The sequence below is a fragment of the Pipra filicauda genome, unplaced genomic scaffold (genome assembly GCF_003945595.2).
Source record: "Pipra filicauda isolate LSUMZ 115617 unplaced genomic scaffold, ASM394559v2 scaffold236_size1216567_pilon, whole genome shotgun sequence".
In the NCBI taxonomy this organism is placed as follows: domain Eukaryota; kingdom Metazoa; phylum Chordata; class Aves; order Passeriformes; family Pipridae; genus Pipra; species Pipra filicauda.
Genome location: NW_024104350.1, coordinates 14,287 through 26,853, shown reverse-complemented (window position 1 = coordinate 26,853; position 12,567 = coordinate 14,287). Strand labels below are relative to the sequence as shown.

At 39.3% G+C, this 12,567-nt stretch overlaps 1 protein-coding gene across 5 annotated transcripts in view; it reads right to left on the bottom strand.

Moving 5' to 3' along the window:
• CDC14B (cell division cycle 14B) overlaps nucleotides 1-12,567 on the bottom strand; it is a 44,183-nt gene that overhangs the window by 24,109 nt on the left and 7,507 nt on the right. For all 5 annotated transcript variants that reach the window (XM_027710376.2, XM_027710377.2, XM_027710382.2 and 2 more), the window contains exons 2-4: nucleotides 12,270-12,363; nucleotides 11,266-11,341; nucleotides 9,383-9,475 (exon numbers count right to left, since the gene is read on the bottom strand). In XM_027710376.2, coding sequence (XP_027566177.1) covers nucleotides 9,383-9,475; nucleotides 11,266-11,341; nucleotides 12,270-12,363 — 263 coding nt within the window. The remainder of the gene's footprint in view (nucleotides 1-9,382; nucleotides 9,476-11,265; nucleotides 11,342-12,269; nucleotides 12,364-12,567) is intronic.

The window sequence follows — 12,567 nt, the reverse complement described above, 5'->3', positions numbered from 1 at the left end:
CTGAAAAATGTACAAACCACAGACATGAAATGGCATTAGCAAACAGATGGTAATTAAACAGCAGAAAGAGAGTTTGTGGTCAGAAATGAGTCACCTGGAAAAAACTCGGGATTACAGAATCACAGAATCAATTAGGCTGGAAAAGACCTCTGAGATTGAGTCCAAGCCTTGACCAAACACAACCCTGTCAACCAGACCATGGCACTGAGTGCCACACCCAGTCTTTCCTGAAGCACCTCCAGGGAGGGTGACTCCACCACCTTCCTGGGCAGCCCATTCCAATGTTTAATCACCCCTTCTGTGAAGAAATTCCTCCTAAGGTCCGACTGGTCTTCAGTGCTGTCAGGCTGGGTAATATACAGAGAGCTGTACCACAGGCAGATAGAAATGGAACCAATAGTAGCTAATTCTGTAAGTGCTTGTAGGTCAGAAAGGACAAGGATTTCTCCCATATCTCAGCTAAGTTTTTATTACCTTCTTAAAGAAAACAAGATTCAATGCAGAAGCATTTGTTTACAAGCGTAAAAGCTGAGAGACAAGTTTTTTTTCCGTTACATTAGGTGTTGTATTAAAATAAGTCTAAATAATGTGGCAGGATACTGAAATATGCTAGTTCTTAAGCACTTCTGAAATTATATTACCAGTGAAGCTGCTAGAAACACCATTTTAACATACATGCCTGTGTGTATGGACTTTCCTTAACACAGCTAGATATGAACACTTGCTGCATACAAGGCCACTTAAAAAACCCAATGTAGTTTTGCAAAACCAAAAATATACAGTACTTCCCGTACAAATGAAGGAAAATATAGTATATTTACTGAAGAAGGAAACTCTTAAATTTCTCAGAATTTTCTGAAGCAGAGATCCTGCTGTCCTTCAGCTGTGACACTGCTACACACAACAGATGAAACAGCAGTTGACAAAATGGTCAGATGGTGTACTTGGTGAAAAGTGGCTTACAAAAAAATGAGGTTAGTGTGAAGATAGCTAGACAGGTGCAATGTGTGGAGTGCTTCAAAGAGGAAGAATGACATTCAGCCACTGCACATAGACCATAAACAGATAATTACTTCACAAGGAAAGTATCCAGGCAGTAATACAACACAAGAAGCTCTGAGAGTCAAAGTGGACACAGGATCAGCTTCTGTCACAGCTTAAGGGAGCACCCAGCTAGAAATCCTGGATGTAAGCAGGGCTGGATGCAGGCTGAACATAGGTGGGGCCTAGGTTCAGGTTGCAGGTGAACCAAATTCCAGATATGGAAACAGGTAAGACTGGAGGAGGGAGGGAAGGGGCAGCAAAGCCCAGAGCAGCAGCAGATGCCAAGGCAGCAGAGGCCACATCTGCATTAGGAAATGCTGTGCACCAGAATAAATGCATCTGTAGACTGAGAGCCAGCACTGAAGATCTGACATTTGCACTATATACTTCCAGCAGCTTGTAAGCTTTACAGTTAGTTTTAGTCTGGTCATGTGGACTGAATGCCCATTACTCATTGGGATTGCTCCTAGACTGCTCCATGAAGTGAACCAAAGTGCAGTTGGCATGGTTTAAGGAAAGATTCACTTCAAAAAATATTTCTGACACATCTATCTATCTATCTATCTATCTATCTATCTTAACTACATATAGTACTGTTTCTGAACAGGAGAAACCCACTGAAGCCTTAAAGATGAATAATTTCATTGGAATGATGTGGGTGAACGAAGACTAAAGAAAGACAGTAAATGGGAGAGAGAAAGTAGCAGTGATCAAAGACCTGCAGCAGACAGAAGTGTTGAAAGAGAGAAGGACTTCCTAAGGCAGCAAGCAGAACTGAAGTTTCAGAAAAGAAGAGAATGGAAATGTTGATCTGATGAATAGCAAGACAAAGATACATTTATAAATTCATGAGGTATGTATTGGGGGAAAAAGGGGAAATGGGAAAAGACAAACTCCAGAAATCAAAATATACAACAGCTGAATCTAGTTTGTCGGGATGCTGATTACAATTTATGTTTCTGCTGTGCTAAGATGACAAAAACTTTCACAAATAAAGCTGTTTTCTTAAGTTAATGCCAGTAAAGCAACCAACAAGAACTACTATTAAAAGCAACCAACAAGAATTAATATTAAAAAGATTAAAAATAGTGAAATAAGTTGCAAGCAATGACATTAACTGTTATTCAGCAGAAGTAGGCATTCTCTGGGATAGTTTTTGTCCATTTTTGTACATGCAAATGAAGAAAAATCTATCAGAATTTTACAGATTTCCCAAGAGCATCCTTTCCTGCAGATCAATAAAACAAAATAAAATAAAAAAACCCACAAAAAACCAAAAACACACAAAAAACTTAAGACAATGCAGCAGGTCTGAAATTCATAATCCACAAGTTCAGTTGCTTTCAGAATTTTTCTACAATCATATGCAGGGTAGATGGCTGTACATACATATCTACATACACACAAATACACAGAGAAAAGCTCTTAAAATAATCTACAAATGTTCTATTTAAACACCTATCAGGAAAACTGTTACTATAAGGAATTGATGCCTTTTAAGTCTAACAACTGTTTTATCACAATATGCAATCACTTCTCCACACCCAACTCAGAAATTTGCTTTCTTTATGCATACAAAGAAATATCCCACTGAACTTCAAAATACAGCCAGAAATTTGATATTAGCAGCTGAACCACTAGCATTGCTCTAATCACCCTTTTCATTTAGGACATCTGTTTCTAATTAAGGGAGCACAGGCAGTTCTGTGAATGGTCAAGAATCATCCAAGCATTGAGTACTGGAAAAGGTGCACTCAAGCACTGCTCCTGCCAACACTGCTGTGCTGTCAAACAGCCACTTGAAAGTTCACTGAATGAAACAGAAGGGTTTGAAGGATGAGGCAACCCATTCTTTATTCCTGAGCATTTCAAATCAACCATAGAATGAGAGCTTTTAGAATGCCATGTTTTTATCTGATTCATATCAGTGTTTTCAAACCAGGCTGATTTTTTTAAGCAATTGTTTACTGCAACAGAGTTAGAATCATCACAACAGTATTCACAATAGCATAAAAACTATTCCTGCTGGAAAAGGAAAGGAGCCTCTGGTTGAAAAAGGCATCTTAACTTTCAATACATGGGATTGCCAAGTGAAATAGTAATGCTGCATGCAAGATGAAACATATTTGATAATAATAATCTATGACGTAACTTGTTGCTTTTTCAGGAACGTTAAATAGGCTATTGAAATATGCTTTACTGTTAGAAACTATCTCAACTCATGTCTGTAGATAGCACTTTAAATTCATGTCTCTGATGTGCTCACTATAATCAAGTTTATCCACCTGCTTACCTTATTTGCAAAATCTACTTAAGGCTGCTACCTCCATTGTACAGTTTACCAACCGTGTTGACTTAAAAGCCAGAAAATAATGAGATAATTCATTTTAAACTGCTTACAAGCAAATTTTACTTGACACAACTATGTTCCAAAACTGTCACTCACCCAAGACAGCCTGAACTGCTGCAAACAGCAAATAATTGCAACCCACTCACTCTGAACAAATGCAAGGAACTGCTGTGTGTGACGAGACTCAAACACCGGCTTACAGGGGTGTTAGAACTTAAACCTACTAAATACTTTTTTTACATTAAAACTTCCACTGGATATACTAGTCAGTTAATCCATTATATTCCTAGCAGTATTCCTTAGGAAAAAAAGTTAGATGGTGCAAAATTAAAACAGAAACATATTATAGTAAAAAGCCACCGTATGGATTTGTGGTGTACATGTACACATGATGAATGTGTCCAACGGTGCCTTCATTAGGAGACACAGTCATTAAGTGGATAAAAGTGGCAGAGAGGGAATAACTGCCTGTCTCTGGCAACTCTCTTTGTTCCTCATAAACAAAAGCAAGAAACCTCCAATTACGTTTTAAAACAGCAGAGGGGAGGTACAGAAAGCCCTGTTAGCTCTGAACCAACTGGGCTGGGCACATCAGTACTTCACAACAGCTAAGAAAGCAAGCCAGTACCACAGTGAGGGACCCCAGAAGAACAACCCTTCTTCTCCTCTGGGGACAAGTAGTTGATAGGAACATCCTGAAGAAGACCCTAGTACAAACTGCAAGAAAATCTGCCCCCGTGACAACTAACCATGATTTCTCAATTTCAATTCAGAGAAGGCAGCTTTTGAGAGGACACAAACACAGAGGCAGTCAAGACTTCAGGCAACTTCTGCTTAAATGAAAAGGTCAGCGCTTTGTCCATCTTGTCTCTGCCACTCACCCGTCAAGCACCTCTCACCAAAATGCAGCTGAGGGTAAACATGGTTTACCCACTCGTAACTACCCACTGACCACCACCCAAACTGGACCACTGAACACGTTTATTTCAGGCTTAGCCAAAGATAATTCTGCAATTGCCACAGTAAGAACAGAGCAGTTCAACATCACACCCATGGGTGCCAACTGTTGCTCCAGCCTCCAGCTCCTACCCAGCATGAGGCCCACAGCTAGGAGGGACACTAACAAATTGAAAAGGCAAAAAACCAACACTACGGATTAGAAGGGATGAAGGAAACGCTGCTTACCCTGAAGAAAGAAGATGAGAAAATAGACAAAGTACAGAGATGAGTCCTGGAGAAGGTGACCTGAATTACAGCAGTTCATGGGGCGGTACCCTGGGAGGGTCACCCTCCAAGTACATAATTAGTGCCAGGCCTGAGAAAAAAAACACTGTTACTAAGTCAATGTAGCCAAGGGGAGAGGGGGGAGCTTGGGAATTGGGTGGACAGGACACAGAGACATTTTCTTTCTTAATATAGAAGGAGCAACGATGGAAGAAGCAGACTTTCCTCACCCACAGCCAAGTCCTGGTGAAAATCAAGAGAAGCCACTGTAGATACCAACTCAGAAGATCACTGCTGCTTTGGTAGTGTGGTAAGGCCTGAACAGTGCAGATAGCTTTCAAGGAAAAGATTTTTCTTTAAAAGGTGAAGAACAAAAGCTTCCCCCCCAACCCCCGCCCTTCTTTCCCTTTTCCCCCTCCACCCAAATAAAGCGTAAACATTCAACCCCAACACACTGAATTCTGGCTACCCTTTGTGTGGCTGAATGTGTGGCTGCCAAATTTTTGCTAATCTACACAGAAGAGTATTATTCCCATTATGCAGTATATCATCTGTAAAAATGAAACAAAATACAGAATTAAAATAGATGAAAGATGAACAATAAAGAGATTAAGGTCTAATTTGTTAAGATTTACTCTAAAAATAATATTTCATTCTAAAACTACATATATAACAATGTATTTGTAAATTTTGTTCTTCATTTTCAAGGCCATGTTATACTGAAGAGCTTGAGTTAGGCTGTGCTGTCACATCAAAGTACACCTGGAAGGAAGCAGCAGATGCAGGAGGGGGGAGAAAGAAGTATGAAGTCTGGAGAGTTCATAAACTATCTCCACTGAAGAGGGAAGAAAGACAAGTTAGATGAAGGGGAAGGGGAAACATTAAAACACACCAACTGTGAAGAAAAGACTCAGAACAGACTTTGCTTGAAAATGAGAACACTAACAGCTGCCCTTACCACACCACAGTTAATAGAGACTTTCATAAATGCCTTAGTAGTCCAAATGAGCATATCCCCACATGATATATATAAACACACATACACATTTACACAAAAGATGTTGAATTATAAACCATGCTAATATATCCCAACTCCTTGAAGTAGAAGTTAAATAATATTCTGTTTAATAATACAAATTTAAGGTCAACAAGTCCTTAAAATTACATGTTCAGAAGTTGAATGGAGGACATAGAAGTCTCAGAGGAGAACTAGTTATATACAGTTTATCACAGTTTTATAGCTTAAATGTGACTGTGCTTGAAACAGAAACCCACAAAATCCCAAACCAGAAATCACACACACTTTGCTGTTCCTGAAAACCTGGCAGCCTGTTATTTGGAACAAGTAACTTGCAGCACCAGCATCTGCAGAGCACTTTGCATCCAAAACTGTGCTTAAGTTCTCAAATGCCTTACAACACATGTACACAAGTACTATTTTCGTGACTAACTCTGCAAAGGCCGTGCTCCCTTTCTACCTCCTTGCTCTTCCTTGAGCATCAAAACCTCATGCACTACCACACAGTTCCTCAATCTAAGGTAAACTGTTGAAATGGGAACCTACCATAAAGCCAAAAAGCCAGAATCCAACAAGAAAACACAATAAATCCACAGAAAACAAAACACAGTGTCAACCACTTACACCGTAAGATCAGAAATTAAATGATGACAACCAGCTCAAGCAATGAAGCATCACCAACATGACAGTCTGACAATACAATTAAGGAAAAGCTTCTGAAAGATTTGACCAATAGCTGGATGGATCCTTCTTCATCAACAAGCAAAGCATTCTGAACTGAAGAAGGCAGATACTTAAGCCTACATATGTTTCAAATAAAGGCCTCGATATTTCCTTTCAGCAAGGAAATATACTTACAGACATGTTTATGAGGCATTCTGAACAGATCCTACATCATTGCTTACTCCAGAAAGAACAATCCAATTCTCTCTGCAGAAAGCAAAAATATGGCACAAGTATGTTTGAACATTTGAGCAATGGGAGCTGTAATTAAGCCTGTCTCTTCATGAAAGATCATCAAAGGGTGCCACGGAAAAAAGGAAGCCTTGGGGGCACAGGCTTTCTTAGTGGAATCCCTCCCACATGAAACTGGGAAGCAACTTGATCTTGCTGGGAAGAAAAAGCAGTACCAAAGCCAAAGTCTATTGCACTGGAGAGAAAATCCATCTAGCTGGAGCTAACTCACCATCTAAGACCTGTGTATATGCAGGACAGACACGCGCGCATTCAGAGAGGTGACTGGTACTCCCACTGCACTTCACATTGCCCTGGGCCCTGAAGAGAAACTGCCGGAACAGTCCATGTAATCAAGGCAGTAACTTAAGCTGGTGGTTTTGACTGGCCTCTTCCTGCCATAGGCCATCTGTCTGCAAGCAGCACTCCCACATGCATGGGCTAGTCAGCCGTGACCTCCTGTTCTACTTCAGCGGGATCTGTATGAGCGCCCTTCCTTCACTCTGCAACCCCCACTTCCTGCTACTAATCTGCATCACCTACTCCTCTGTACAACAGCCTCCATGTTTAATTACTGTGCTTCGGACTGTCATAATCCATACATATTAATGTTAGAGCTTTATTCAAGTCTGTTCAAGCACTGCCCTTCAACTGCATGTTGCTATTGCAACATAGCAGAGTGTAAGGGACTGATTAAAAGATGGAGTCTGCTGAGCCACTGCCTCGAGCATGGAGCTAAAAGGTCTTGATGCAACAGCCGGGCTGCTCCAGGAGCTGAGCTGCCTGCAAAAGCTCCAGGAGGTAACCAGCAAGCCATGGCAGGCAGGTAGACAAGCTATTCTTAGCCAAAAAAAAAAAAAAAAAAAAAAAAAAAAAAAAAAAAAAAAAAAAAAAAAAGATAAGAAGTTGTTACAATCAAGAACACAGCAAGGACCCTCCCCAATAAGGCATGGCAGGCAGATCTGGCGTGAATACTCAGGGATCAGCCAGTGGACACTCAGGGCCCATCTTGGTACCAGGCAACCTTTACTTGGATACTGGTGAGCTGGCCAGTAGGCATCCAGGGGCTACCACAGCAAGGGAGTTTAGGGCCATGCCCAGGGACTGCTGCCACCCTGTTACGCTGCCTGCCTCAGAGGATACAAGGCAACCAGGGAAGAAGCAGAGATATATCAGCTTGCAAGCCAGCAGCACTTCATTGGGGTGGTAACTCCTGTCCTATGCTTTTAACAGCTACCCTGAGCCTTTCCTGCTTTTCTACCCTCCTTCTTTCTCTCTGCTCTTTACAAAGATAAAGCTGAATTATCATTTTGGGATCCAGCATCTGGCCTTGTTTGTGCCTTAATCTCGGAATGTTTTAGAACCTGGTTCCCCTCTCAAGTGGATCAGAACACAGGGCTACCAGATGAACAAAAATAAGATTCGTATTAGTTTCTCTGTATACTTTTGCATAGTTAACCACAGTATTTTCTTTAGATTGCCTTGCCATTAACTAGTTTTCTGTACCAAAATTCTGCTCTAAATGTCAGCTGCTGTGCTGCACAATACTAGGACACATATTCAGAAGTGTAGGGAAAAAAAACCCATTTCTTTTCAAATAATGACTGATAACTGAAGCCAGTCCTCTCTCGCTTTCAGGGCCTCCCTTTTGATCAAGTAATTAGGAAGAAGTACTTTTCCTAAAAGCTGCAGCTGTTTTGTCAGCACAATCCCTCTAAATGCAAACAAGCTTAGTAACTCATGTTACCAGTTTCCATGTGGTTTAAAATAGCAAAGGTCTACAGCAACATGTCTAAGTGCCAGAGTTTCAAATACCAAGAGTGACATTTTGAAATCTAGTTCTCAATTTGTAATAAATGCTGTAAAATACAGACAACAGAGAAACCCCGGGGGAGCAGAAAATGGACATCCTGCATGATGCAGAGAGGCAGCAAGGAGACTGTCTGCATCACAGAAAGTACTGGGTAGCCTTGCAGCCAATAAATAGGAATGACCTAAGGCTCCATGAACTCTGACCCCTCAAACCTCCAACATCAAAAAGCACAGAGTTTTTCATTTCATTTTATTACTCAGCAAACAAGAGAAACGGTTACAATCAAGGTGTGTTACAAGTCCAAACAGAACATAAATATGGTACACATCATATCTTTCATTCTGAGGCTTTCAGCATTTTATTCCTTGACTACACTTTTGTGTACAAATACATGCAGCTGTGATGTAAAGCCAGCCCTTTTCTCCTCTGCAGTCATACCCCTGGCTTAGCACCTTTCCAGCCACCTTTCATACTCCCAGGCTTTATACAGGCCCTAAGCCTATCACAACATTCTCACTAATTCTCCTGGGTTAACTGAAGAGATCATCTTATAGTAAAAAAGACACAGCTGGGGAAGGAAAAGGTTATTTAAACATGCATGTACTGGTAAATGATACACTGTACTCGGCGCAAGACACTATTTCTGTATTTGAAAAAAGAAAAAGGGTTTGTGTGGTTGGGGGAAAGGTAAAACTTCAAGAAGCAGTCATTTTTATGAAATGGAAATACTAATTTTTCTTTTCAGTGATGCTCTTACTTCCTAGGGATACAGATTGCAGTAAGGAGGAAAAAACCTAAAATCATACAACTTCACTCACATAGCTGCTAGACTTTAGAAACTCTTATTATGTTGTACATTAGTATAATGATGGTAGGATGATTTTCAAGAGTAAAGAATTGTCTTTATCTTGCTGTTTTAAAAACTGAGTATGAAAAAATGAACACAGTTAGCAGCTGATGTAAAACTTTAAATACTTACTGCGTAGGAGCCTATGAGGAATGCAGCATTTGCTTGTTTTTTCTGATCTAAGCCAGTATAATGAATTATTTTCTTCTTTGTCAATGAAAATGACTGTATCAAGAAATGAACAAGATTATGATTTTGCATTTTAGACCTTTTATCCCTTCTTTCATAAAAATAGAGGAAAGCAAGAGTTTGTTTATCTACTTTCAGCCACCTGTATTTAGAGAACCAGCTATACTGTAGACTAGTCCCTCAGAAGCTTTGGAAAACTTTGCAGCCCCACCTAGACTGTTCTGGTATTTTTCCCAGTATCCAGCCTAAATAATTACAGGAATCTTTTATTTTTCTTCTTACACGTATTTAATATTTCCAACTTTAACCCTTATGTAACAGACAGCCATTTATCAGAAGTAAATAGAAAATGGCCTTTTCAAAAACAGCACAGGCATAATAAAGTTGCAACAGTTTTAAAAACAGAATTTAGACTTTTTCATTCTTGAAGAAAACCTGACTCTCTATAAATCCACTAGTATTTGCTTCTAAGCATCAGAAACATACTTGGATTAAAATACTTTGAAAGTATTTCTAAACTTTATCATAAATAGCTTTTTAAAATATCATCTTGGCTTGGCATATAGTTTCTCTAATTATCTTAGAAACTGGGTGGAATGGCATTTTCCATAGAAATCTGTGGATGTCAGAAAACTGACATCTGTGGTGTCAGTTATCCCCTAACTGGCCCTTGAAACAAATTCTGATGTGCTTAAAACTGCATGCTTTGATCAACTGCTAAGCTATCATAAAATGTCATTTTATGTATTTACATAGCAGTGTTACTTGCTCAGATACCATTCAATGCACTCAACACAAATAAACCCCAGACCACTGGCAGAAATATGTTCTCAATCCTAACGTGTCTGTCCAATATCAAACCTAAGATATTAAAAAGGTTTATAATACAGACTTGTGTTGCTTCAGAGCATCCTGTAAACAAAAATCAGAGAACCTTGTCTCTGGCAAACCTGTTTGTAGTACCACAGGGATAAAGCAAGTCTGGATTATGCAAACTATTATCAGTGACAGACATCAAGGAATGAAAAAAAAAATACACTCTTAATCTATAATGTTCTGTATACTTTCCAATTTTCACAGTTCAGTGGCAGCTTAAAGATCTAAGTAGTTTTGAAGAGGCAAACTGTGATTCACATTAATGCAAATAAGCTTTTTTATCTGCCTAACAGGTTTTGTGCTCCAATATCGATTAGAGGTCAACTAACTTGTAGTCGTTCGTATTAATTATTATAGGAAGTAGGCAATCCCTGTTTTAAAGACACTGTGCTCTATCAAGAGCCCAATCCCAAAAATTGCTGAGCATCCCTAAGAGAAAATAATCTGCAGAAGGAGCACAGCAGCCTCCTTCAAGCCAATGCCATCAATGCCACTGAAGATCAAATGTTACTTCTTACTAAAGAGATGTCAGCAGCAGAAAAGACCAAATCAAACCAAAAACATCTCAAATAAAACCGTGTTGCACTGCACCCTCCAGCTCACTCAATATGGGCAAGATTGCCAAGAAGACTGAATTCCAGGAGGGGAGCTTTTCATTTAAAAGAGTCTGTAGTCATTTAGCAACTGATCTTTCAGAAGCTTAACATTAGTTACTGCCACAGTGATACATCTGGTTCTTAAAAGTAACTGGGTCTTCCCTTCTGATCCTCCTCCTCCCTAAATTTACCTTGATAAACTCCGGCATTCATATTCAAAACTCAGCTAGGTTAGGATTCTAGGAAGGCACCTCAGCAACAACAACAACAAAAAAAACCTAAACCAAAACCTTTTGCCCATTTGTTTTTGTTCTTTAAGAAGTCAGTAATATTGAAAAAAACCCCAAGCATTACCTTCAGTTTCTTATTTAGCTTGCAGCAGTACCTGTAGACCATTGCCAGATTGAGTGGTCCAAAGTCTGCATAGAAGCTGGCAGAAGAAAGGGGAAAATTTGTATATGACCCCTGTGAACACCTTTTCTTGTTAATAAGATGCACAAAACAAGGAGTAATAAGATACAAGTGACATATGTACACCATTCTAAAAACAAGCATGCCTTCTTAGATACATACATACACAATATTTTGTTGGAGGAAACAGGTTTGTCGTCTTTAAACATGGACTAAAACTTTGTTTTTCACACAGCACCATTCAAAACCAAACTCAAGGTTTGAAGAACTTACTTCTCACTACTGTATTACTCTGTGACAGAAGTTTTTAAACTCTATTTTAAGAGTAACTCATAAGCTTTACTTTAAAAGAAGGCAATTGACAGTGCTAGAGAAAAGTAAACACAGAGAATAAAGACTGATTAGTACTTTAAAAACCAGCAAGCACGTCCTTGGTCAAAAACATTTAAAGAATTAGCAGCATTCCACATAAACGTAAAAGGCAAACACTGTTCACTACAGGGGAAATAATATATCCATTGTCAGCTCATAAAAGCTTGAATTGATTTTGCCAGTTTTTACTCTTACTGTAGGAAGTTCAGACATTCCACTTTATACATGAACAACCACAGACACCCCCTTCAGCCTGGCAGTTCAACGTGCACTTCTGGCTCTATATGGCTGCATCGTGTTCCTACGTCTTCTAACAGCAATGGGTACAATGAAAGCTTATGCTTCGAAAATGTTTTTAAGAAATCCTGATTGGAAGGCAAGAAACCATTCTAAGGCATATAATCATGGCAGATAAGTCTAAGACCAAACTCATGTAATTAATTCAATAATGGAAATGGTATATTTCCCTCAGCTCAATTTAAAAATAGAATGCCAATCAGGCTGTTTCCTCACTGCTGGTGTTCTGACTAATTTATTTCGGAAAAAAAACCCAGAAAAAATAAGACCATACTTACTTCTCATACACAAGTTCATCATCTATGCAGAAATAATGGGTATTTGCAGCTCCACTCTTTGGTTTTTGGCAGAGAATTGCAAAATAAAGGCGATCTGAAACACAAGAAAATTTGAAGCTTTTATAAGCACCACATTTTTCTGCTGAAAGCCTGAAGTATTACCTGTCAAGGGTACAACTTTAAATGGTTTAAAATGAAGAAAATCTTCTTTTAAGTATTACCCAACCAGGTATTATTATTGCTCCAGTATTGAACAAACAAGGCACACAAAGATTGAGGCTTTTTGCTCAGCAGTGTT